We start from the raw sequence: 25,393 nt of genomic DNA, 5'->3' as shown, positions 1-25,393 counted from the left end.
GAGTCCATACAGCGCGGATGGGCGTGTACTACATCCAGGGGCTATAGGCTCCCGCTGACCTAGAGCCGACCATACCTGAGGGATTGCAGACACCCCTTTTATTTCTGGTTGGTCTGTGAAGGTTAATTTCTTGTAGGACAATGACTTGAACAGTTCGGACTGCAATTACCTTTTAATATTCATAGGAAAGGCCATCAATAACTGACTGCATCCCTGTGCCCGCACCATTCGGCCCTGATGGGGTGTGATCGCTGGGTGTGGAGCTGGAAGCTATTGGCTCCCTGTCCCTATTGTGGCTAGAAGCTATATCTACTGGCGCGGTTCTTGTTCACCACTTCTGACTCCATGTCCTGTGCTTACAAGATGGTGCAGGGATGAACAACTATTGATGGCCTATCCCTTTAACTTGCCATCTCTACACAGTAGATCAGTAGATCTGCATTTATCAGTGCAGAAATTGATCTGGAATTTGTCTCCTCTAGCTGACAGCAAGCAGAGATCTAAGTATGAGTGAATGTTAGAGCTGTGGATTCTACCCAGATATGGGTTAACTGCTATAAAACTAGAGCAGCCCTTTAAGCCTCTGCTGTCATGTGGTGGAGTCTTTCCTTAGCTACAGATTTGTGAAATTTTCCTGTGAACGTCGCTGTATATATTTTGGCTCGGAGGCCACTTGTGATGAGAGATGATTGGCTGGGAAGTTTGGTTTATTTGCCCATACTGAGAACTGTTTGGTTTTTGGCGTCTTTGTCCTGATCCTGGCGGATGATGGTGGAGACCGAGCGCAGCTCCTGACAGTCTATACATTAAGCAGGAGGGATGGGTGCAATCGCTGGCACTAATGCAGGCTGGTATCTTGGTGCCCCCTGGCACTGAGTGAAGGCCTTTCCATCCCCCCAGGTCCGCTCTTCTACCTATCCTAATGAGTTATGGCAAGAGCTAGTGAGAGCAGGGGGGATTGTGCCCGCACTGACCCACTTCCCGGACTTCCTGGAGGAGAGCAGGACAAGGTCGCTGACAGCTGTGCATCCATAATCCCGGAGCGGAGGCATCGATTGTTGTCAGGGATCAGGCCTGCACCCTCCGCACATGACATCCACATACATTAATAAAGACTTTGGGGACAAAAGCTCCCCCTCCGCCGGCTGGGGATGACAGACAGATGTCTGATGACTGCCGCCGCTCGCCATTCATGCAGAATTATTCATCTCGGCATTTGCAATTTTTGTAATGTACGACTGTAATATTAGAATAACTTTATAGTGATCTCAGAAGACTGATAGAAGGTGATCCAAGGTGCCATATGTGCAGGAGCAGGGGCCACTACTCCCAATGTTACACTATTATAGATGGTCCTAGAAGTATCTGGGGCTCCGAGGTGCCATATGTGCAGGAGCAGGGGCCACTACTCCCAATGTTACACTATTATAGATAGTCATAGAAGTATCTGGGGCTCTGAGGTGCCATATGTGCAGGGGCCACTACTCCCAATGTTACACTATTATAGATGGTCCTAGAAGTATCTGGGGCTCCGAGGTGCCATATGTGCAGGAGCAGGGGCCACTACTCCCAATGTTACACTATTATAGATGGTCCTAGAAGTATCTGGGGCTCCGAGGTGCCATATGTGCAGGAGCAGGGGCCACTACTCCCAATGTTACACTATTATACATGGTCCTAGAAGTATCTGGGGCTCCAAGGTGCCATATGTGCAGGAGCAGGGGCCACTACTCCCAATGTTACACTATTATAGATAGTCATAGAAGTATCTGGGGCTCTGAGGTGCCATATGTGCAGGGGCCACTACTCCCAATGTTACACTATTATAGATGGTCCTAGAAGTATCTGGGGCTCCAAGGTGCCATATGTGCAGGAGCAGGGGCCACTACTCCCAATGTTACACTATTATAGATAGTCATAGAAGTATCTGGGGCTCTGAGGTGCCATATGTGCAGGGGCCACTACTCCCAATGTTACACTATTATAGATGGTCCTAGAAGTATCTGGGGCTCCGAGGTGCCATATGTGCAGGAGCAGGGGCCACTACTCCCAATGTTACACTATTATAGATGGTCCTAGAAGTATCTGGGGCTCCAAGGTGCCATATGTGCAGGAGCAGGGGCCACTACTCCCAATGTTACACTATTATAGATAGTCATAGAAGTATCTGGGGCTCTGAGGTGCCATATGTGCAGGGGCCACTACTCCCAATGTTACACTATTATAGATGGTCCTAGAAGTATCTGGGGCTCCAAGGTGCCATATGTGCAGGAGCAGGGGCCACTACTCCCAATGTTACACTATTATAGATAGTCATAGAAGTATCTGGGGCTCTGAGGTGCCATATGTGCAGGGGCCACTACTCCCAATGTTACACTATTATAGATGGTCCTAGAAGTATCTGGGGCTCCGAGGTGCCATATGTGCAGGAGCAGGGGCCACTACTCCCAATGTTACACTATTATAGATGGTCCTAGAAGTATCTGGGGCTCCGAGGTGCCATATGTGCAGGAGCAGGGGCCACTACTCCCAATGTTACACTATTATAGATGGTCCTAGAAGTATCTGGGGCTCCAAGGTGCCATATGTGCAGGAGCAGGGGCCACTACTCCCAATGTTACACTATTATAGATAGTCATGGAAGTATCTGGGGCTCTGAGGTGCCATATGTGCAGGGGCCACTACTCCCAATGTTACACTATTATAGATGGTCCTAGAAGTATCTGGGGCTCCAAGGTGCCATATGTGCAGGAGCAGGGGCCACTACTCCCAATGTTACACTATTATAGATGGTCCTAGAAGTATCTGGGGCTCCGAGGTGCCATATGTGCAGGAGCAGGGGCCACTACTCCCAATGTTACACTATTATAGATGGTCCTAGAAGTATCTGGGGCTCCGAGGTGCCATATGTGCAGGAGCAGGGGCCACTACTCCCAATGTTACACTATTATAGATGGTCCTAGAAGTATCTGGGGCTCCAAGGTGCCATATGTGCAGGAGCAGGGGCCACTACTCCCAATGTTACACTATTATAGATAGTCATAGAAGTATCTGGGGCTCTGAGGTGCCATATGTGCAGGGGCCACTACTCCCAATGTTACACTATTATAGATGGTCCTAGAAGTATCTGGGGCTCCAAGGTGCCATATGTGCAGGAGCAGGGGCCACTACTCCCAATGTTACACTATTATAGATAGTCATAGAAGTATCTGGGGCTCCGAGGTGCCATATGTGCAGGAGCAGGGGCCACTACTCCCAATGTTACACTATTATAGATGGTCCTAGAAGTATCTGGGGCTCCGAGGTGCCATATGTGCAGGAGCAGGGGCCACTACTCCCAATGTTACACTATTATACATGGTCCTAGAAGTATCTGGGGCTCCAAGGTGCCATATGTGCAGGAGCAGGGGCCACTACTCCCAATGTTACACTATTATAGATGGTCCTAGAAGTATCTGGGGCTCCGAGGTGCCATATGTGCAGGAGCAGGGGCCACTACTCCCAATGTTACACTATTATAGATGGTCCTAGAAGTATCTGGGGCTCCAAGGTGCCATATGTGCAGGAGCAGGGGCCACTACTCCCAATGTTACACTATTATAGATGGTCCTAGAAGTATCTGGGGCTCTGAGGTGCCTTATGTGCAGGAGCAGGGGCCACTACTCCCAATGTTACACTATTATAGATGGTCCTAGAAGTATCTGGGGCTCCGAGGTGCCTTATGTACAGGGGCATCTACTCCCAATGTTACGCTACTTTAGAGATACCTAAAAATATCCAGCAAAGGGTCTATAGGTTCAAGGCTTTTCATTTGGATGATTTGCTGTCTGTTATTTCAGTAGATAACAGCGACCCCTGTAATGCAGAACATCAGGTGCTCCAACCCTGGGTGCTGCACAGCACCCATAACCTCAGCTGCTTGCTTAGGGACCTGGCACAAATGGACGTGGGCGGAGCCTTCACATGGGGCGGAGCTTAGATATCTGTTTTAATTAACGCTAATGGACAGTTCATTCATTAATGTTCCTGCAGCAACGGCGCACTTGAAGATCAAGTGACGTGGGAGACACCCGGGTGCAGCGCCTGGCGCTTCAGATTTTCATATATTGTAAAGATTTACATCAGACGTTACATTGTCGTCTCCCTGAGCCAATAAAATTCTCTAAATAGAAGTGTAAAAATAAGATGGAGGGTTTTGTTATTCAAAGCGCAAGCAGCTTGGGGGTGGGGGTGGTACCTGCACCTTGGGACACGTTACCCCAGGCAGGTGGCATGGACCCCATTGCCAACGCTCGCATGGGGGGCGCACAGCCCGGCCTTACCATGGAAACTAAGAGCAATGGTGGCCCGGGAAGAGCATGAGAGATAAGTGCGGCTTCTCTGCATCACAATGGGAACAATATCTGTCGGCCTTGGAAATGAGAGGTGGCGATTGTGAGGCAACGAGTGTCGGACAAACCCCGGGAGAATATCGCTCTTCAGGATCTGAGAAAAGCTTTTGTGAGGCACCGAGCGCTTCATCCGCTCTTTTCACACTTGTTTTCCTTCTGACTGAACGTTTCACTTTGTCATCTCATCCTGGGGGCTCCTGACAACTCGGGGGACAAAGTGGCCATCATTGATTTTTCGTAAATTAAGCACAACCAACGCCCCATAACAGCAACGCACCCCTCAGATGAGCTATGTGGATTGATGTAAGAACATGAATGTTATGTGGAAGAGTTGTGGATGTAAATGTACACATCTTAGTGAGATGAGCCCCCTGTGGCCCCAACAATAGGTACCCCTAATACTGAATACTTGGCAGTGGGGTCCATTCCTCCAGGCACAAGCTCCACTGTATCCGCTGCTTTCTGGAGACTCCCCTTTGTGTTACCACCATAGATGGACTGATTATCTGTCCATCATAGTGTAATTAGCGTTCTGTGTAAACCCCGGACAGACAGCGCCCCTAAAACTATACATATATACGACATCGCCGTTCCCCTGCCTGCTGCAGTCGGGAACAAAGACCGACCAAAGCCGGGACCTGCAGATCCTCTATAGAACAACCCCCCCCCCCTCCCGCTAATTAACGTAATTACAACTCAAGTGAATATTCATAAATGACTCTGGCTTTAATTTGTCTGAAATGACAGGCTGCTCACCCACTGAATGATTGAAGAGGTCCGCCATAATCCCGGCTGATTACAGTCTCTTCACATCCCCTCTCCACCTCTTAGTTCCATTACATTCAGTGTTTGTTTAAACTGGTCGGTTCTGCAGAGAGACTGACCCCTCCCACGCTGCCCCCCCCCCTCTGCTTGACCCCCACAGAGAGAGCCCCTTCCTTGTAGAAAGTTCAGACCTTTGTGGAACCCCTATGGGTCCCTGTCACCTCTGCGGAAGCCCTGTAGGACTCGTGCTAGTCCCTTACACCTCGCAGTATCCCTATTACCATTTCCGGACTCCCTGCAGAATCTCTTCCGGATTGCACTCGCCCCCCCCCCCCCAATTCTGCTGCGGTTTGATGTGTATTTGTGTCAGTCTTCACTACAATATTTGCATTCTGTTCATGAACCAGGAGACACACCAAGAGGCTACCATGGTGTGTAGGTAGAATCGGGTCACCAGGGCAGTAGATGGCTGGCAGCACCTCCACCCCGGGGCCGCCCGCAGCTCCTGCATCGCTCTCCTTCCTCTCCAGCAATCACTTAGCTCCTATGTCCTCACATGAAAGGCCACGGCCGCTCTCATCAGGGCCATTTACATGCACGAGAGGCTCCTGAGTGTATGTCGCGGTCCTGCGCAGGTCGGGGCCTCATTCACCGCTCCAGTCCCCTCTGTCCGTCCTCGTCTTCCTCGCTTTCTGTGATTTGTCCTCTTGTTTCTTGTGCGCTCAGACCACTTGAAGAACAATGGCGCAGATTGGAAGCCTTCCGTGCGAGCGCTGATGAATGGCGGCTAGTAACCCCTTATCTGCTGGGGCACCTTCACCTTTCTGGCTGAATGGCATATTTTATTCTCTGATCGTGGGGTGCAGGACTGCGCTCCTAACAATCATATATATTCAACATGACTGCCACGTTCTGTGATGGTTGTGCAGGCTTTGGGGGTATCTAGGGAACATTTCATAAAACCTACAAATTGTGAGGACCTGGTTAGGGGTGTAGCTATAGGGGCTGCGGAGGGGGCAGTATTATATGGCTTATGGGGCAGTACACTGATGACTGCAGGGTAGAGGGGGCGCCACAAAGTAGATTATGGAGAGAAGAAGCCGAATCCTTGTTGCTGGGGATTTGCTGGATGTTGCTGCGATCTGCTGCTGTTTTTCCTGTAGAATGTGGTTTTAACCAATTAAAGGAAAATAAGTTTTCTTATCTCCTCAACAATAAACCCAAACTAATCTCCAACATAAGCCCTGAGCCCTGATTGGTTGGGACTTGAGGATCCGAGCCCCAATGGTTGTGACTCGAGGGGGCCCGGTACCCCGGTTGGTTGTGACTCGAGGCCCTGTGCCTCCATTGGTCACAGCTGTTGTATGTGTTACTGGGTGAGGTTACATCAACCCTGGTCTGTTGTGCTCTGCTCTCCCTGTACTGACATCCTGATTAGTCACGTAGAGCAGAGCTGCAGTGTAAAGCATCGCTGAGGAAGGCGACAAGTGGATTTCGGCCCATCGTAGATCACGCAGCCCTGTCCTAGGGTTGGAAGGGCATTCCTCTTAGCTATAGCGAGGACTAGATGTACGGCCGCTATGCACCCCCCCCTTCCATACGCAGGTCTCGCGCTTTTATATTGTCATCTTTATTACGTTAATTACTCGCTCACAGACCTCCAGATGCTGAATGAGCGAAACCCGACTGCTCTTTCCCATCCGGCCAGAAGCGGCAGATAAGATTTCACCCGATGCCTTTTATCCCTGCGCCTCTTCTGCCTCTCTTCGGGCGACTCTTCTTGGGTTTCAGGCCGTGACTTGCAGGCAGCCTTTTATGATCCATCTCCAGAAGGTCTCGGAAGAGCAGCCATGGGAAGTGTGCGGTCACGGGGAGTCGAATTGCAATTTTCTAGGGATTTCTAATGCTGGAACGTTGTAGAGAAGCCCCTATACACTCCTTGTCACCAGGGCCACACGTGGGGGGGGGGGGGGGGTCACACACTGCATCACATACAGGACAGAGGGGTCACCTTCGCCTCCTCCCATTATATGATTTGTTGTCATATCCACAGAACGGATTCTCTATGTAATGTGACAGGCAGGACCTTCCATCTACACCCTGATATCTTTTGTTAGTAACAGCAGGACTGTGAAATATCGATTTATATTTCAGGATTGTGCGCTGAGGGTGCGTCCTCACACTGCTGTGCTCTCTGCATTGAACTTCTCTTGTGTAGCTGTACCAGGATTCTGGTTTGATACTACTGCAGTCAGTGCAGAGGAGAACAGCTCAATGCACAGAGCACAGAACCCAGCAGTGTGTGGACAGGTCTGTGGAGTAGGTGGCTGGGTGTCATTTTGGGGGCGATGCTCTGCAGTGGGGTTGCTGTGGCGTCTTGTACATTGGTTGCATCAGATGAGGTTATTTATACTGTAGAGAGACTCCTCTGGCTGCAATATTAATGAAGCCTCCAGCTATTAGCACAGATGAGCCTCCTCCTGTGTTACACTGCGGGGCCCGGGGCCCTCCTGGGGACACACAATGTCAGATCCTACAAATCCATGCTTTACTATTCAGTGATTTTCTGGTCCTGGGAAAGCTGAATGACAGCCAGTATGGCCATTACATCTCCCATGGAGGTTCAGTGTTCAGATCTCTTCTTCTGGGTCCGGGAAATCTTGCAGGATCCCTCACAAGTCATTGGTCCCCAGGTCCTGCCCGGACTGTGCGGCTGTTACTGCTGAGCCCAGGATGGCAGCGGGAGCGTAATCCATACACAACGGGACCATAACATCCATCTGCTGCAGCGGACAGGACAATCCTCCAGGTCCAAGCCTGATCACATGGAGGGAGGAGAGCGGAATAATCCCATCATCATCATCTCAAGGTCACAGCAAATGAGGAGTCGGATGGAGGTTATACTACAAATGTACATTATACAGAGCGGAATAGGTTGTACCCCCCTGTACAGTCACCCTTCCCCAGGATGAAATGGCTGATAACAGAGAGTAATAGATTGTATCCCCCCTGTACAGTCTCCTCTCCCCGGGATGTACTGGCTGATAACAGAGAGTAATAGATTGTATCCCCCCTGTACAGTCTCCTCTCCCCAGGATGAAATGGCTGATAACAGAGAGTAATAGATTGTATCCCCCCTGTACAGTCTCCTCTCCCCAGGATGAAATGGCTGATAACAGAGAGTAATAGATTGTATCCCCCTGTACAGTCTCCTCTCCCCAGGATGAAATGGCTGATAACAGAGAGTAATAGATTGTAACCCCCCTGTACAGTCTCCTCTCCCCGGGATGAAATGGCTGATAACAGAGAGTAATAGATTGTATCCCCCCCTGTACAGTCTCCTCTCCCCAGGATGTAATGGCTGATAACAGAGAGTAATAGATTGTATCCCCCTGTACAGTCTCCTCTCCCCAGGATGTAATGGCTGATAACAGAGAGTAATAGATTGTATCCCCCCCTGTACAGTCTCCTCTCCCCAGGATGAAATGGCTGATAACAGAGAGTAATAGATTGTATCCCCCTGTACAGTCTCCTCTCCCCAGGATGTAATGGCTGATAACAGAGAGTAATAGATTGTATCCCCCTGTACAGTCTCCTCTCCCCAGGATGAAATGGCTGATAACAGAGAGTAATAGATTGTAACCCCCCTGTACAGTCTCCTCTCCCCGGGATGAAATGGCTGATAACAGAGAGTAATAGATTGTATCCCCCCTGTACAGTCTCCTCTCCCCGGGGTGTAATGTCTGATAACAGAGAGTAATAGATTGTATCCCCCCTGTACAGTCTCCTCTCCCCGGGGTGTAATGGCTGATAACAGAGAGTAATAGATTGTATCCCCCCTGTACAGTCTCCTCTCCCCGGGATGTAATGGCTGATAACAGAGAGTAATAGATTGTAACCCCCCCTGTACAGTCTCCTCTCCCCAGGATGAAATGGCTGATAACAGAGAGTAATAGATTGTAACCCCCCTGTACAGTCTCCTCTCGCCGGGATTCTGGAAATTTGGGGGCATCTCGTGGACTTGTAAGAAGGTAAACGTGGAGTGAGTCACTGAGCTGCTGCAGAACATGATTGAGTATCCGCCATATCCCCAATGTGATGATCGGCTCCTCTCAGGTCCTGCACGTTGTCTCCTCTGCACATTACACACATATAGTCGTCCAGTAAGGAGTTAATATGTAACTACCAGTGGCAAAGTGATTGTATTCCCCGCAGATCTGTATGCAGCGCTCCCCGGTGGCCGGTTTGGGGAACTCTCGGTCTGTAGTGGATTCCTGCTGTTTAATTATGATGATTTGCAGGAGGAGGCTGTGAGAGGCCATATTACTGCTCAGGGTGCAGTGACGAGGAGCCTGGGACTACAAGCCTCGGCCCCCCGGGCCCCGCTCTCCATCCTGCGCTCTCATTGGCTGCTGCTGGGCTGATGCAAGAAATGGAAATAGACGGTGCAAGCCAAGCGACAGGAGCCAAGTGTCCTGCAGGGGGAGCAGCGCACAGGGGCCCCGGGCTCCCCAAGATGACACCATAAAGCCACTGAATCCCTTGACTTTCTTCTTCTAAGAAGTCCGTGCACGTGAAATGCTACAAATGCAGCAACAAGACAAAGGAAGTAACACAGAGGCCAAAAGTATCAGAGGTTTCCTGTCTGCCACAAACAAACTAGAGAGATGTGTAATCATTCCTTTGTGTCCTCACACTGCTGTGCTCTGTGCAGCCTGTCTTGGTTGTGCTGGAGAGAGGTGTAATCCTACATTTGTTGTCTTGGCATCTTTTTAGTTCTGATTCAGGAGTCTATGGAGAGGGAGGGGGGTCCTCAGATATCTGGATATAATCTGCGCAGCCTGTAGAGAATATTCACATAAAGCAGATTTCTGCAGCGCAATGTGTGAACATGCCCTGAGGATCTGCAGGTGACCGGGCAGACAATACCGGGAGGTGTCTGCAGGGGGCTCCACAGACATTTCCCTGGACCCTATATATATATGATTGCAGCTCTTGTGGGAGGGGGGGGGGTTTCCTTAACTCTGGCTCTCCCGGAGCAGATGGGAGGCACGGGGCCATCGCTGCACGGGATTAGCAGGACCTCACGGATGATTTGAGGTTAACAAGACTGGAAAGGAAGAGCAGATGGTGCGGAGCAGTGCCCCCCGCACTCAGGGAAGCTTCAAGGCCTCCTCCGGCATCACCAATCCCCGGGCACCCAAGCAGATCCGCGCTCCATCAAAAAATCTCAATCCTTCTCAATTTAAAAAAAGATGAGATAAAACTGCATCAAAACCACCTGAACTAAGCCGTACCATCCAGCGTCATGTGACCACCAATATGGCCGCCGTGGCTGGAGCAGAACAATGGTGACTCTGCTTTCCCAGACCCCTGAATAGCTGTGTTATCAGGCAGGATGGGTCACCCCCCCCATGAGTCTGACCCTGTCAATGACCTCCCCCGTGACCTTTGACCCAGCCATTTCCCTGCTCTGTCACCAGGTCTGGAGCCTCAATGACTCCTGCATTGTATTGAATAAGGGACATTGATGTATCTGCTATTAGCCCTCCAACCACTGTCTGGGGTCACGAGGGCTTGTAGGGTGATTACCCCCTCATTACAGATAGAATAATTTGGAGGACCCAATAGCAGATCAGCAATTATCTCCATCATCTGATCATGAGATGGTAAAGACTGACCCTGGGGGTGCACACCCGGCCCATCATGTATACTGCTCCTATATGCAATATAATTACTATAATACTGCCCCCTATGTACAAGAATGTAACTACTATAATACTGCCCCCTATATGCAATATAACTGCTATAATACTGCCCTCTGTGTACAAGAATCTAACTACTATAATACTGCCCCCTATGTACAGGAATATAACTACTATAATACTGTCCCCTATGTACAAGAATATAACTACTATAATACTGCCCCCTATGTACAGGAATATAACTACTATAATACTGCCCCCTATGTACAAGAATATAACTACTATAATACTGCCCCCTATGTACAAGAATATAACTACTATAATACTGCCCCCTATGTACAAGAATATAACTACTATAATACTGCCCCCTATGTACAAGAATATAACTACTATAATACTGCCCCCTATGTACAGGAATATAACTACTATAATACTGCCCTCTATGTACAAGAATATAACTACTATAATACTGCCCCCTATGTACAGGAATATAACTACTATAATACTGCCCTCTATGTACAAGAATATAACTACTATAATACTGCCCCCTATGTACAAGAATATAACTACTATAATACTGCCCCCTATGTACAGGAATATAACTACTATAATACTGCCCTCTATGTACAAGAATATAACTACTATAATACTGCCCCTATGTACAAGAATATACTACTATAATACTGCCCCCTATGTACAAGAATATAACTACTATAATACTGCCCCCTATGTACAAGAATATAACTACTATAATACTGCCCCCTATGTACAAGAATATAACTACTATAATACTGCCCCCTATGTACAGGAATATAACTACTATAATACTGCCCCCTATGTACAAGAATATAAATACTATAATGCAAAAGGGTGGGATAGAACAAAAGTGTAAGCTCACCTGTAGAAAATGAGTGGGTCGCTCCGAGTAGATGCTGCTGTGCTCGCCGGGACTAACAAGCCTGGTCCGGTCCCAGGTAGGGTATGCAAGAATAAACAAGAGGAGAAAAGCGTCCTTCGGCACCAGCTTGAGTAAAAATCTTGATGCTCCACATCTTGATTTTCGTTTATATTTCTACCTCTTTTCCTTATCTATACTTCCTCTCTATCAGTGTCGCCCTAACGCATCCCAATCTAGTAATTTACCTACACATTAATATTATTCATGTCTCTCTTTTCACTCACTAGTCACATGACCTCTGGGCGTTTCCTCCTGTCACATGATATGGAGGCAGGTCTTTCACATGTGATCTGGGCTTTAAATGTCGGTCAGTCTATATGCTTGCTAGGTATGAGTAAGGACCGCTAAAAATGTAAAGGTCCGAAACGCGTCACCCAGTCCTGTTTGTACAAACATGTTTTTATCATGTTTTGTTATTTTTTCACTATGTTTTCGATTTTAACCACTCTTTTTTGATACTAATAAACTTTCAAGATTTTTACTCAAGCTGGTGCCGAAGGACGCTTTTCTCCTCTTGTTTATTCTTGCATAACTACTATAATACTGCCCCCTATGTACAAGAATATAACTACTATAATACTGCCCCCTATGTACAAGAATATAACTACTATAATACTGCCCCCTATGTACAAGAATATAACTACTATAATACTGCCCCCTATGTACAAGAATATAACTACTATAATACTGCCCCCTATGTACAAGAATATAACTACTATAATACTGCCCCCTATGTACAGGAATATAACTACTATAATACTGCCCCCTATGTACAAGAATATAACTACTATAATACTGCCCCCTATGTACAAGAATATAACTACTATAATACTGCCCCCTATGTACAGGTATATAACTACTATAATACTGCCCCCTATGTACAGGAATATAACTACTATAATACTGCCCCCTATGTACAAGAATATAACTACTATAATACTGCCCCCTATGTACAAGAATATAACTACTATAATACTGCCCCCTATGTACAAGAATATAACTACTATAATACTGCCCCCTATGTACAAGAATATAACTACTATAATACTGCCCCCTATGTACACGAATATAACTACTATAATACTGCCCCCTATGTACAAGAATATAACTACTATAATACTGCCCCCTATGTACAAGAATATAACTACTATAATAGTGCCCCCTATGTACAAGAATATAACTACTATAATAGTGCCCCCTATGTGCAAGAATATAACTACTATAATACTGCCCCCTATGTGCAAGAATATAACTACTATAATACTGCCCCCTATGTGCAAGAATATAACTACTATAATACTGCCCCCTATGTGCAAGAATATAACTACTATAATACTGCCCCCTATGTGCAAGAATATAACTACTATAATACTGCCCCCTATGTGCAAGAATATAACTACTATAATACTGCCCCCTATGTGCAAGAATATAACTACTATAATACTGCCCCCTATGTGCAAGAATATAACTACTATAATACTGCCCCCTATGTGCAAGAATATAACTACTATAATACTGCCCCCTATGTGCAAGAATATAACTACTATAATACTGCCCCCTATGTGCAAGAATATAACTACTATAATACTGCCCCCTATGTGCAAGAGTATAACTACTATAATACTGCCCCCTATGTGCAAGAATATAACTACTATTATACTGCCCCCTATGTGCAAGAATATAACTACTATAATACTGCCCCCTATGTGCAAGAATATAACTACTATAATACTGCCCCCTATGTGCAAGAATATAACTACTATAATGCTGCCCCCTATGTGCAAGAATATAACTACTATAATGCTGCCCCCTATGTGCAAGAATATAACTACTATAATGCTGCCCCCTATGTGCAAGAATATAACTACTATAATACTGCCCCCTATGTGCAAGAATATAACTACTATTATACTGCCCCCTATGTGCTAGAATATAACTACTATAATACTGCCCCCTATGTGCTAGAATATAACTACTATAATACTGCCCCCTATGTGCAAGAATATAACTACTATAATACTGCCCCCTATGTGCAAGAATATAACTATTATAATACTGCCCCTATGTGCAAGAATATAACTATTATAATACTGCCCCTATGTACAAGGATATAACTACTATAATACTGCCCCCTATGTACAAGAGTATAACTACTATAATACTGCCCCCTATGTGCAAGAGTATAACTACTATAATACTGCCCCCTATGTGCAAGAATATAACTACTATTATACTGCCCCCTATGTGCAAGAATATAACTACTATAATACTGCCCCCTATGTGCAAGAATATAACTACTATAATACTGCCCCCTATGTACAAGAATATAACTACTATAATACTGCCCCTATGTACAAGAATATAACTACTATATTACCGCCCCCTATGTACAAGAATATAACTACTATAATACTGCCCTCTATGTACAAGAATATAGCTACTATAATACTGCCCCCTATGTACAAGAATATAACTACTATAATACTGCCCCCTATGTACAGGAATATAACTACTATAATACTGCCCCCTATGTATAGGAATATAACTACTATAATACTGCCCCCTATGTGCAAGAATATAACTACTATTATACTGCCCCCTATGTGCTAGAATATAACTACTATAATACTGCCCCCTATGTGCTAGAATATAACTACTATAATACTGCCCCCTATGTGCTAGAATATAACTACTATAATACTGCCCCCTATGTGCTAGAATATAACTACTATAATACTGCCCCCTATGTGCTAGAATATAACTACTATAATACTGCCCCCTATGTGCTAGAATATAACTACTATAATACTGCCCCCTATGTGCTAGAATATAACTACTATAATACTGCCCCCTATGTGCTAGAATATAACTACTATAATACTGCCCCCTATGTGCTAGAATATAACTACTATAATACTGCCCCCTATGTACAAGAATATAACTACTATCATTTCACACAGCCTTTTCAGTCTTCACTGCAGGTTTAGTAATTATATTGATGAATCAGGGAACTCAGGATGAACGGTTCTGCCTGATTGAGGGAGAGGGATGTATGAGTCAGGAATGTGGGGCCCCTTAGCGGCCCCTGTAATTATCTGATGTTCTGACCTTTCCTGCCTGAAGGCTGCAGCTGGAGGAAGGTGCCCAGCACTGAATGGGTGTATCCCCCCCAGGAGATTCCTGGAACAAAGCCCCTCATTCCTCACCCCTTCCAGATCTCCCTTCACTAATAGGTTTCCCTACTGCTTATTTGTCCACACAGTTAATGAGGCCCTGACCTGAGTGTGAACCATGCTGTATCTAATCCACCGTGTATCTAACCAGTGCGAGTTCATATGTCTTGTTTCTACCCACGGCTGCTCTGGGCTTTATTCCCTCTCCTTCTCTCTGTGTCTCTGTCCCTGCTTCTGTTTGGACTCCCCCCTTCCCAGGTTTCTGGGTTGTGATTTCTTCCTTTGTGTCCTCACACATCTGTGCTCTGTGATCTCTGCAGCCAATGTCATGCAATGTCCCTGGAAAGAAGTGTGATCAGACCTTTGTGTATGTTGTTAGTAGATTGTGAATTCAGGGCTTGTACTGGGGGTGTCCTCACACTGCTGTTGGATATTGGGCCTGCTCTACTCTCTGCATGGAGCTTCTTCACAGCCCCTCATGTATTTCATAGAAAATCTGCTACAGCTCTGGGAAAACAGAGAGTGCAGAGCACAGCAGTGTGAGGATCTGCTTGCAGGTTCCCTTTAAATGTATTGAATTGAAACACAGTCTAGTTTGGTAAGTAGTAAAGCTTTCCTTTTGTCTTCTTGCAGGCTTCCACCTGAGCGGCACAGTGACGGAGCCAGCCACGCAGTCCGAGCCGGAGGCCACCTATAAAGTGGCCATCAGTTTTGATCGCTGTAAAATCACCTCCGTGACCTGTGGTTGTGGCAACAGGGACATTTTCTACTGCGCCCATGTGGTGGCGCTCTCACTGTACCGGATCCGCAAGCCAGACCAGGTCAAACTGCGTCTTCCCATCTCCGAGACCCTCTTCCAGATGAACCGGGATCAGCTGCAGAAGTTTGTGCAGTACCTGATCACGGCCCACCACACAGAGGTGCTTCCCACCGCACAGAAGCTGGCCGACGAGATCCTGTCCTCCAACTCCGAAATCAACCAAGTGCACGGTAAGGACCCCCACCACAGAAACCCACAGCTAGAGGGGGATTTTGGGACGGTGCTGAGCTGTGACCTCTTCCTCCAGGGGCCCCTGATCCCACGGCCGGAGCGAGTATCAATGATGAGAACTGCTGGCACCTGGACGAGGAGCAGGTCCGGGAGCAGGTCAAGCTCTTCCTGTCTCAGGGAGGATACTACAGCTCCGGGAAGCAGCTTAACTCCATGTTTGCCAAGGTAATGGCCGCCCCGGCTAAATGTGGTGGCTATAGCGTTGTGTAAGTCCCCACCCACCTCTCACACTGTACCCCCTTCTACAGGTGAGAGAGATGCTGCGGATGAGGGATTCCAATGGTGCTCGGATGCTGACCCTGATCACAGAGCAGTTCATGGCGGACCCCCGTCTGGCGCTGTGGAGGCAGCAGGGAACGGGAATGACCGATAAGTGCCGGCAGCTATGGGACGAGCTGGGTAAGTGTATGGGGAGAGGTGTGCAGCCCCTTGTCTCCCCATATAGTGGACACTATGGAGTGATGCTTCCGCCCCCCCTGTATCCTGTGCGCTGTATAGGGGACACTAGTGATGATTTTCCCCTATAACTTGTGCGCTGTATAGGGGACAGTATAATGATATAATACCGTACGATACAATAGAACTTTATTGATCTCCTGGGGGAGTATTATTTTGTACATAGTGTTCCAGCAGTTGTTACACACAGAACAAGGTGTAACATTACAGTTCCATACATACACTACGGGAAGCACGCTCTTACATGTTACAGCACAGTACAGGTTAACAAGACCACATTACATAATACAAAATACAGTAAGAAATACAATGGTGACAATAACAATTAGACACAGGATAGACGGACTTGCATAGGGGGCTCTAGAGAAGGGCTAGCGGTAATTGGGGTGATACAGCTCTGTGCTGCTGCTATTACTATTGGTTTGGCAGAAGAGATAACTGTAGGCTCCACTTTTTCCCAGTACCAGCGCTTAAGCTGCCTGGTTGTGGCACCACTGGAGCTGTGGTACTGGTTCCTCCTGCCTTGCGATAAGGCGCTGGTTGTGATCACTTACATTTCAAGTGCTCTGATGACGCCATAACTGCTGCTCTTGGCTGCCGGGTCATGCGACATGGAGCCCCTGCTGGGCATTGGAAGGGGGGGTGACCGGCTAAGTGCCAAGCTGGTGCCGCAGGGCAAGGGGTGGGGGGAGTTGGAGTCAGTAGATTCTAGTGCAACTGCAAGTCCACCAGATTTACATCCGGTAAGTCAGAGGTGAATGGTGTGACTTTACTTTTACATTTTGCTACTTTTTTGAACACTTTTGGTTCAATTTTGTTCTGTACTTATAGATGCACTATAGATGCCGCGGTCACAATGCGTTTCCAGGAAAATGCATATGAAATCGTGCCGAGGTCTGCAACTAATACACCCAAAGCAAGTTAGTTATAACTTTCAGGAAGTCTCCAGAAAGCAGCAGGAATACTCTACACTAGTGCTTGAGATGACCCTCTCAATGATCTCCCCCTATATCCTGTGCACTGTATAGGGGACACCACTCACCCCTCTGCTCCTCTCTTTAGGGGCGCTATGGGTCTGCATCGTCCTGAATCCCCACTGCAAACACGAAGAGAAAACCTCCTGGCTGCGACAGCTGAAGAAGTGGAACGACATGGATGTGTGTCCGCTGGAGGATGGCAATTATGGCAACGACCTACCTAACATCACCAACGCACTCCCTCAAAGCAACGGGCATGGTAAGATGTCAGCTCCTGGGGTATAAAAAGGGTTAATAGCATGGCATCATCACAGCTGCAGATTTGCTCCAATTGCATTGAGTCCTCAGTGAGCCTGGAAATCTAGGATGAGACAAATTGCATACAATAAGCCGCAGGGTGTGAGGCATGCTGGGAGTTGTAGTATCAGCGCAGCTGGAGGTCTCCAGGTTGTAGACCCCCTGATCCTCCTGCTATCACCTGGGATCCTCCGTTTCCACCAGATGTCTCTCATTGAGTGCAGCAACAATAATCCTGCAGCACATCTCATCTCCCCCAATCACCTGATGAGCCGCACAAATCACTGCCTGACGCTTCATCAGATGCACTTGTCCTGATTGCCCTGCGCCCCGCACTCACTACAAGGACCGGAGGCTGATTACAGAACCACAGCTACTTCCCTGCAGAGTCCAATACAGAACTCATTCCCGCTCACCATCACATAAGACACAGAGCTGCACTCACTATTCTGCTGCTGGTGCAGTCACTGTGTACATACATGACATTACTTATCCTGTACTGATCCTGAGTTACATCCTGTATTATACCCCAGAGCTGCACTCACTATTCTGCTGCTGGTGCAGTCACTGTGCACATACATGACATTACTTATCCTGTACTGATCCTGAGTTACATCCTGTATTATACTCCAGAGCTGCACTCACTATTCTGCTGCTGGTGCAGTCACTGTGTACATACATGCCATTACTTGTCCTGTACTGATCCTGAGTTACATCATGTATTATACTCCAGAGCTGCACTCACTATTCTGCTGCTGGTGCAGTCACTGTGTACATACATGACATTACTTACCCTATACGGATCCTGAGTTACATCCTGTATTATACTCCAGAGCTGCTCTCACTATTCTGCTGCTGGTGCAGTCACTGTGTACATACATGACATTACTTATCCTGTACTGATCCTGAGTTACATCCTGTATTATACTCCAGAGCTGCACTCACTATTCTGCTGCTGGTGCAGTCACTGTGTACATGCATGACATTACTTATCCTGTACTGATCCTGAGTTACATCCTGTATTATACCCAGAGCTGCACTCACTATTCTGCTGCTGGTGCAGTCACTGTGCACATACATGACATTACTTATCCTGTACTGATCCTGAGTTACATCCTGTATTATACTCCAGAGCTGCACTCACTATTCTGCTGCTGGTGCAGTCACTGTGCACATACATGACATTACTTATCCTGTACTGATCCTGAGTTACATCCTGTATTATACTCCAGAGCTGCACTCACTATTCTGCTGCTGGTGCAGTCACTGTGCACATACATGACATTACTTATCCTGTACTGATCCTGAGTTACATCCTGTATTATACTCCAGAGCTGCACTCACTATTCTGCTGCTGGTGCAGTCACTGTGCACATACATGACATTACTTATCCTGTACTGATCCTGAGTTACATCCTGTATTATACCCCAGACCTGCACTCACTATTCTGCTGCTGGAGCAGTCACTGTGTACATACATGACATTACTTATCCTGTACTGATCCTGAGTTACATCCTGTATAATACTCCAGAGCTGCACTCACTATTCTGCTGCTGGTGCAGTCACTGTGTACATACATGACATTACTTATCCTGTACTGATCCTGAGTTACATCCTGTATTATACTCCAGAGCTGCACTCACTACCTCTTCTCCTTTGTGCAGACTCCCTAGTGCGTCCTCGTCGGACAGTCTTCACCCGGGCTGTGGAGGCCTGTGACTTGCACTGGCAGGACAGTCATCTGCAGCGGATAATCAGCAGCGACTTCTACCTGTCGCCCTCGTGTCAGCGGGATGGAGAGTCTCTTCTCTTTAATTCGCAGGGGCAGCCGCTGTGGTTGGGTGAGTTAACCCCTTCTGTGTGGGAGAGGACGTGGCTTGTACAGACGCTGTAGAACTACAGGTCCCGTCATCTGCCTCCGGACAAACTTGGCTTTTTCCTTTTCAGAACACGTTCCCACAGCTTGCGCCAGGGTTGACGCCTTGCGGTCCCATGGTTATCCCAAAGAAGCTTTACGCCTGGCAGTCGCCATTATCAGCACACTGAGACTACAGCAGCAGCGGCAGCTTGAGATCTACAAGCAGCAGAAGAAAGGTGAGCGCAACCAGACAGAGGGCACCTAATGTGTACCTGTCATAGGGGGAGGGTGCAGCACTGGGAGACTGGACCTTGACTGAATGAATTGCACTGGTAAATTGGGTTAGGGGGGAGGGTAGGGCACTGGTATATTGGGTTAGGGGGGAGGGTAGGGCACTGGTATATTGGGCTCTCGGGGAGGGTACGGCACTGGTATATTGGGTTAGGGGGAGGGTACGGCACTGGTATATTGGGTTAGGGGGGATGGTACGGCACTGGTATATTGGGTTAGGGGGGAGGGTAGGGCACTGGTATATTGGGCTTTGGGGGAGGGTGTATTGAGTATTGGACTCAATGTCTAAGGTCCAGGTGCTGCACTTGGAGGATGGGGCACTGGATTCGGTCCTATATGCTGGTGCAGGATCAGTGCCCCCTCTCCACATGGTTTGAGTGATTTTGCAGGTATCTCAGCTTTTCAGCTTTACTGACATGTCCGGCTTTTCCTTCCTGCAGAGCTCATTCTCAGAAATGCGACCACCATAACCAATCTGGAGGGATGGGTGGGCCACCCCCTGGACCCCATCGGATGCCTTTTCACCACTCTGACTGAGGCGTGTCGGGTGGACGAGGACAACGCCATGGAAGGAACAGGTAGACAACTGCTCTACATACAGCGCCCCCCACTATCTTCATCATCCTGATCTTCTTGCATCATGCAACACCCCCACTACTCCCCCCATCATCCTCCTCACTCTTCTACCCACAGAAGGCAGCGAGTCCCTGCACCCCAGCTACCATCATGTGTGTGTTGACTCCCTGGAGAGCGGAGAGTCCTACCTGTCCCTGGCGCTGGAGGTGGCGCTCCTGGGCATGGGGCAGCAGCGGCTGATGCCTGAGGGACTATACGCACAGGACAAGGTTTGTCGCAATGAGGAGCAGATCATTGGCCGCCTGCAAGAACTGGAGCTGGATGCGGCGCTGGTCCAGACCCTGCGGAAGCAATGCATCCTGCTGCTGGAGGGTGAGTGTCCGGCGCCGGGGGCATCGGGAAAGAATGGCGCAGCCCTAGACTGGAGGAGCTCATGGAGGTTTGTCTTACAGGAGGTCCGTTCAGCGGTCTGGGGGAGGTCATCCATCGGGAGAGCGTCCCCATGCACACCTACGCCAAATACCTCTTCTCTGCATTGCTGCCGCACGATGCCGACCTGGCCTATAAGCTGTCTCTCCGCGCCATGAGGTGAGTGTGCACACGGCACTGAGTCATTATGACGCCCCCTACAGACATTATTTTCTGATTTTATCGTATCCCTCTTTTTAGGCTCCCGGTGCTAGAGAGCAGCGCCCCCTCAGGTGACGTGTCTCACCCTCATCACATTGTGTCCGTGGTGCCAAGTCGATATCCGCGCTGGTTCACGCTGGGGCACCTGGAGTCTCAGCAGTGCGAGCTGGCCTCAACCATGCTGACCGCCGCCAAAGGTGAGGAGGGGGGTTTGTTACAATGTACTAGTGCTGGGGTCTGAAGCTCCAGTAGGGGATTCTGGGAAAATTTCCAGTATGGGATAAGGACAACCATATCTCTTGGCTCCTTGTAAGGCATTTCCCATCAAGCATGACCTTCAGGAAGCCTTATGCCATGATGTGGGATCGGCAGTGTCTGGGAGGAGAACTATTACTTCCGACCCCGGTCACAAGCCTCTTACTCAGCCAAACCAGTTCCCTACACTGTACTGAAGAGATGCAACCGCATGGAAACAGAGCTGTGTATAGTTGGGAATCTGTTCCTTTGGAATAGATCTACTGGTTTGGTGTTAATCCCTCATCATGCAATGAGGCTTCCTGAAAGTCATGTTTGATGTCACAGGAACTACCTTACAGGAGCTAAGAGGCGTGGATTTCCTTATCCCAACCTGGAAAACTTTGCACATTTTACTAGTGTAAGGAGCAGCCATTCTATCTTGTCATCTTTTAAAACCGCTTGTGTCTGGCTCCCCCTGCAGGTGACATGCTGCGGCTGCGCACTGTTCTTGAAGCCATACAGCGCAACATCCATTCCTCCTCCCTGATCTTCAAGCTGGCGCAGGATGCCTTTAAGATCGCCACGCCGGCGGACAGCAGCTCGGACACCACGCTGCTCAATGTTGCCCTGGAGCTGGGGCTGCAGGTCAGGACTACTCCCTCCATCTTCTGTGTCTTGGGGTTAACCCTTTGCATTCTCTAATTGTTTTCTGCCCCCAGGTCATGAGGATGACTCTCAGCACCCTGAACTGGCGGCGGCGGGAGATGGTGCGCTGGCTGGTCACTTGTGCCACTGAAGTCGGTGAGTATGATTGGTCTGCCTCGGCACGGGGGCGGTAACTGTTGCCCCTCCCCCCTCCATGGTTACGTTTATGTGATGTCTCCTCCTCCCCCGCAGGTGTCCGTGCCCTTGTGAGTATCCTCCAGACCTGGTACACGCTCTTCACCCCCACAGAAGCCACCAGCATCGTAGCAGCGGCCGCCACGTCACACAGCACGGTCCTGCGCCTGAACCTGGACTATGCACAGCGGGAGGAGCTGGCCAGCTGCGCCAGGACCTTAGCCCTGCAGTGCGCCATGAAGGACCCCCAGAACTGCGCCCTCTCCGCCCTCACCTTGTGTGAGAAGGATCACACGGCCTTTGAGACGGCTTACCAAATCGCAGTGGATGCGGCCTCCGGGGGAATGACCTACTCCCAGCTCTTCACCATCGCCCGCTACATGGAGCATCGCGGTTACCCGCTCCGGGCGTTCAAACTCTGCTCCCTGGCCATGAGCCACCTGAACCTGGCGTACAACCAGGACACGCACCCGGCCATTAACGACGTCCTCTGGGCCTGTTCTCTCAGCCACTCACTGGGCAAGAATGAACTGGCGGCGCTAGTGCCTCTGGTGGTGAAGAGCGTGCACTGCGCCACCGTCCTGTCAGACATCCTCAGACGATGCACGCTCACCGCTCCGGGACTGGCTGGAATACCTGGCAGGAGGAATTCTGGGAAACTCATGTCAACGGACAAACCTCCGCTGCGGCAGCTGCTGGATGCGGCGGTGGGCGCCTACATTAACACCACCCACTCGCGCCTGACCCACATCAGCCCCCGGCACTACGGAGAGTTCATCGAGTTCCTCAGCAAAGCCCGGGAGACCTTCCTACTGGGCCAGGACGGGCTCCTGCAGTTCGCTCAGTTCATAGACAATCTGAAGCAAATCTACAAAGGCAAGAAGAAGCTGATGATGCTGGTGAGGGAGAGGTTCGGCTGAAGAGCTCACACCTGCCAAACATTTCAGGATCCTCGGGGGGAGGGGGGTCCAGACTGAGGCCCTGGTTCAGGCGTTCTGAACACCCTGTGAAGTTACCACTGTCAGCACACAGGGGGTTAATACTCTACGCTATTATTGGGGTCTGCCATTGACCTCTGACCCTGTGCCCTCACAGACCAGGACATGCAATGAGATCCTGATCCTCTCCTGCAGCCGAGTGCCCCCAGAGCGTGTGCGATGTCCTGCAGGAGGACATGTCCTGGTATACAGTATGACCTGTAGCGATGCTCTGTGAGTGCACCGGATGTAGATTCAATGATTCCAGTATCATCACTGGTTCCCTGCCCCATAATGGGGGGCACTAAGGTATCTCTACCTTACAGGGGGCCATCACCTCGTCCTGTAGCTGTAGTGAGTGCAGTACAGGCAATGACCACTAGAGGCAGCCTCCCCGTGGCTCCCGGTGCTGAGGTCTGAGCCTCCACATTAGCTTTATTTATAATACGTTATAATCAGGGGGTGACTGCGCTCCCCCAGACCCGTGTGAATACAAACCTAGGAAACCTCCTAATACACTTCAGTATCTCTGCTGCTGTCAGTGAACGGGAACATCAGGGATAGATATTGTCTGCACTGATACATTAGATACACCGCATTAGAGCGACGCTGCAGACTGATCCCTTCTTCCTACGAAGGTTGGAAATGCAAGTGTGAGCAAAGGCCCGGCCTGACAGCAAGCAGAGATCCCGATGGCTCCTCCCCCCAGGTTCCCATCATTTGTATCCATTCCAAATCCTGGGACCATCGCCCGCCCCTCCCCCGCCATCCTGACGAGAAGTGTCTCCCGCCTCAACGCTGAACTGAATCCGAATCTCAGGGAACACGAAACCAAGCGTCAGCGAGGCGTCTCCGGAGCTGTAAATACAGAATATATGAGATTATCAGATGTAAAATAGGAATTATTTATGGCGCTTCTCCGCAGGGCGATACTTGAATGCTGGGGCTGGGGCGCTGCTATTCTCAGGTGGGTTTGTTTTGGGGGGAGGGGTGCAGGGTGTCATCATTTGTGCAATGAGGTCCAATATTTGGGTGCCCCCCACCCCCAAGATTGTGCCAAGACTGTGAGCGTCCCCTCCCCTGTATTAGTTGTACAGAGCGGCTATTGCAATAATGTGCACACCCTGAGAAGAGCGGGGGGCGCCCCCGAGGCCCCTGACCATAGATGGGGGGTCTTCAGGAGCTACGAGACTGTGAGGATTAGCAATAAATGTGGTGCAGCAGGGGGTGACCCCAAAACGAACAATGTCCTGTGAACTCGCCCCCGCACCAGATCCCCCTCCCTAATATTTATTTGTCCCCCCCCCCCCTGTGCTACCTGTGAATCACTCGACACACCCGACTCCCTGCATTCACCCCGCAGCAGCGCTCCCCTCCCCCGCAGCAGCGCGCTCCCCTCCCCCGCAGCAGCGCTCCCCTCCCCCGCAGCAGCGCGCTCCCCTCAGTATTCCTTGCCACAGATGTATCATTGGTCTTATTTTTACGGCTTCTTTTTGTTATATTTGTGCGACCTCTTCATGTTTGTTAATATTAATAAGAAATGACCCTATTTATGTATTGGCCGAAACCATTTTATATGAATTGTGTTGAAGATTTCAGTGCTTTTTTATGAATAAATTGTGAATCACAGACGCTCACTCGTTTCATTGATGAAGAAAATATGGAAAGTCGCAGAAAGATCAGTCATACACAATGCTACACGCACATTACACTGCCGCCACTAGGGGGCACACACACACACACACACACACACACACACACACACACACAACCCTGGCCGCCACTAGGGGGAGCTCCCTACACACGCTCATTTCCCCGGCCGCCACTAGGGGGAGCTCCCTACACACACACATATGTACATACATATAACCCCGGCCGCCACTAGGGGGAGCTCACCACACACACGCTCATTACCCCGGCCGCCACTAGGGGGATTTCCCTACACACACACACACACATTACCCGGCCGCCACTAGGGGGAGCATGCTACACACACACATACATACATACATACATACATACATACATACATACATACATTACCCGGTCCCCACTAGGGGGAGCTTGCTACACACGCACACTACCCCGGCCGCCACTAGGGGGATTTCCCTACACACACACACACACACATTACCCGGCCGCCACTAGGGGGAGCATGCTACACACACACACATACATACATACATACATTACCCGGTCCCCACTAGGGG

At 49.0% G+C, this 25,393-nt stretch overlaps 1 protein-coding gene across 1 annotated transcript in view; it reads left to right on the top strand.

The window, feature by feature from the left end:
• Positions 1-24,808, top strand: part of ZSWIM5 (zinc finger SWIM-type containing 5) — a 32,960-nt gene extending 8,152 nt beyond the window's left edge. The window contains exons 2-14 of the mRNA XM_072129219.1: positions 15,626-15,982; positions 16,060-16,208; positions 16,292-16,442; positions 17,562-17,735; positions 19,439-19,615; positions 19,722-19,868; positions 20,364-20,501; positions 20,617-20,871; positions 20,952-21,087; positions 21,169-21,326; positions 21,848-22,011; positions 22,086-22,167; positions 22,264-24,808. Coding sequence (XP_071985320.1) covers positions 15,626-15,982; positions 16,060-16,208; positions 16,292-16,442; positions 17,562-17,735; positions 19,439-19,615; positions 19,722-19,868; positions 20,364-20,501; positions 20,617-20,871; positions 20,952-21,087; positions 21,169-21,326; positions 21,848-22,011; positions 22,086-22,167; positions 22,264-23,126 — 2,951 coding nt within the window. The 3' untranslated portion in view covers positions 23,127-24,808. The remainder of the gene's footprint in view (positions 1-15,625; positions 15,983-16,059; positions 16,209-16,291; positions 16,443-17,561; positions 17,736-19,438; positions 19,616-19,721; positions 19,869-20,363; positions 20,502-20,616; positions 20,872-20,951; positions 21,088-21,168; positions 21,327-21,847; positions 22,012-22,085; positions 22,168-22,263) is intronic.
• The last annotated feature ends 585 nt before the right edge of the window (positions 24,809-25,393 follow it).

Source organism: Engystomops pustulosus, chromosome 10 (genome assembly GCF_040894005.1).
Source record: "Engystomops pustulosus chromosome 10, aEngPut4.maternal, whole genome shotgun sequence".
NCBI lineage: Eukaryota > Metazoa > Chordata > Amphibia > Anura > Leptodactylidae > Engystomops > Engystomops pustulosus.
This window is presented reverse-complemented; position numbering and strand designations above follow the sequence as displayed.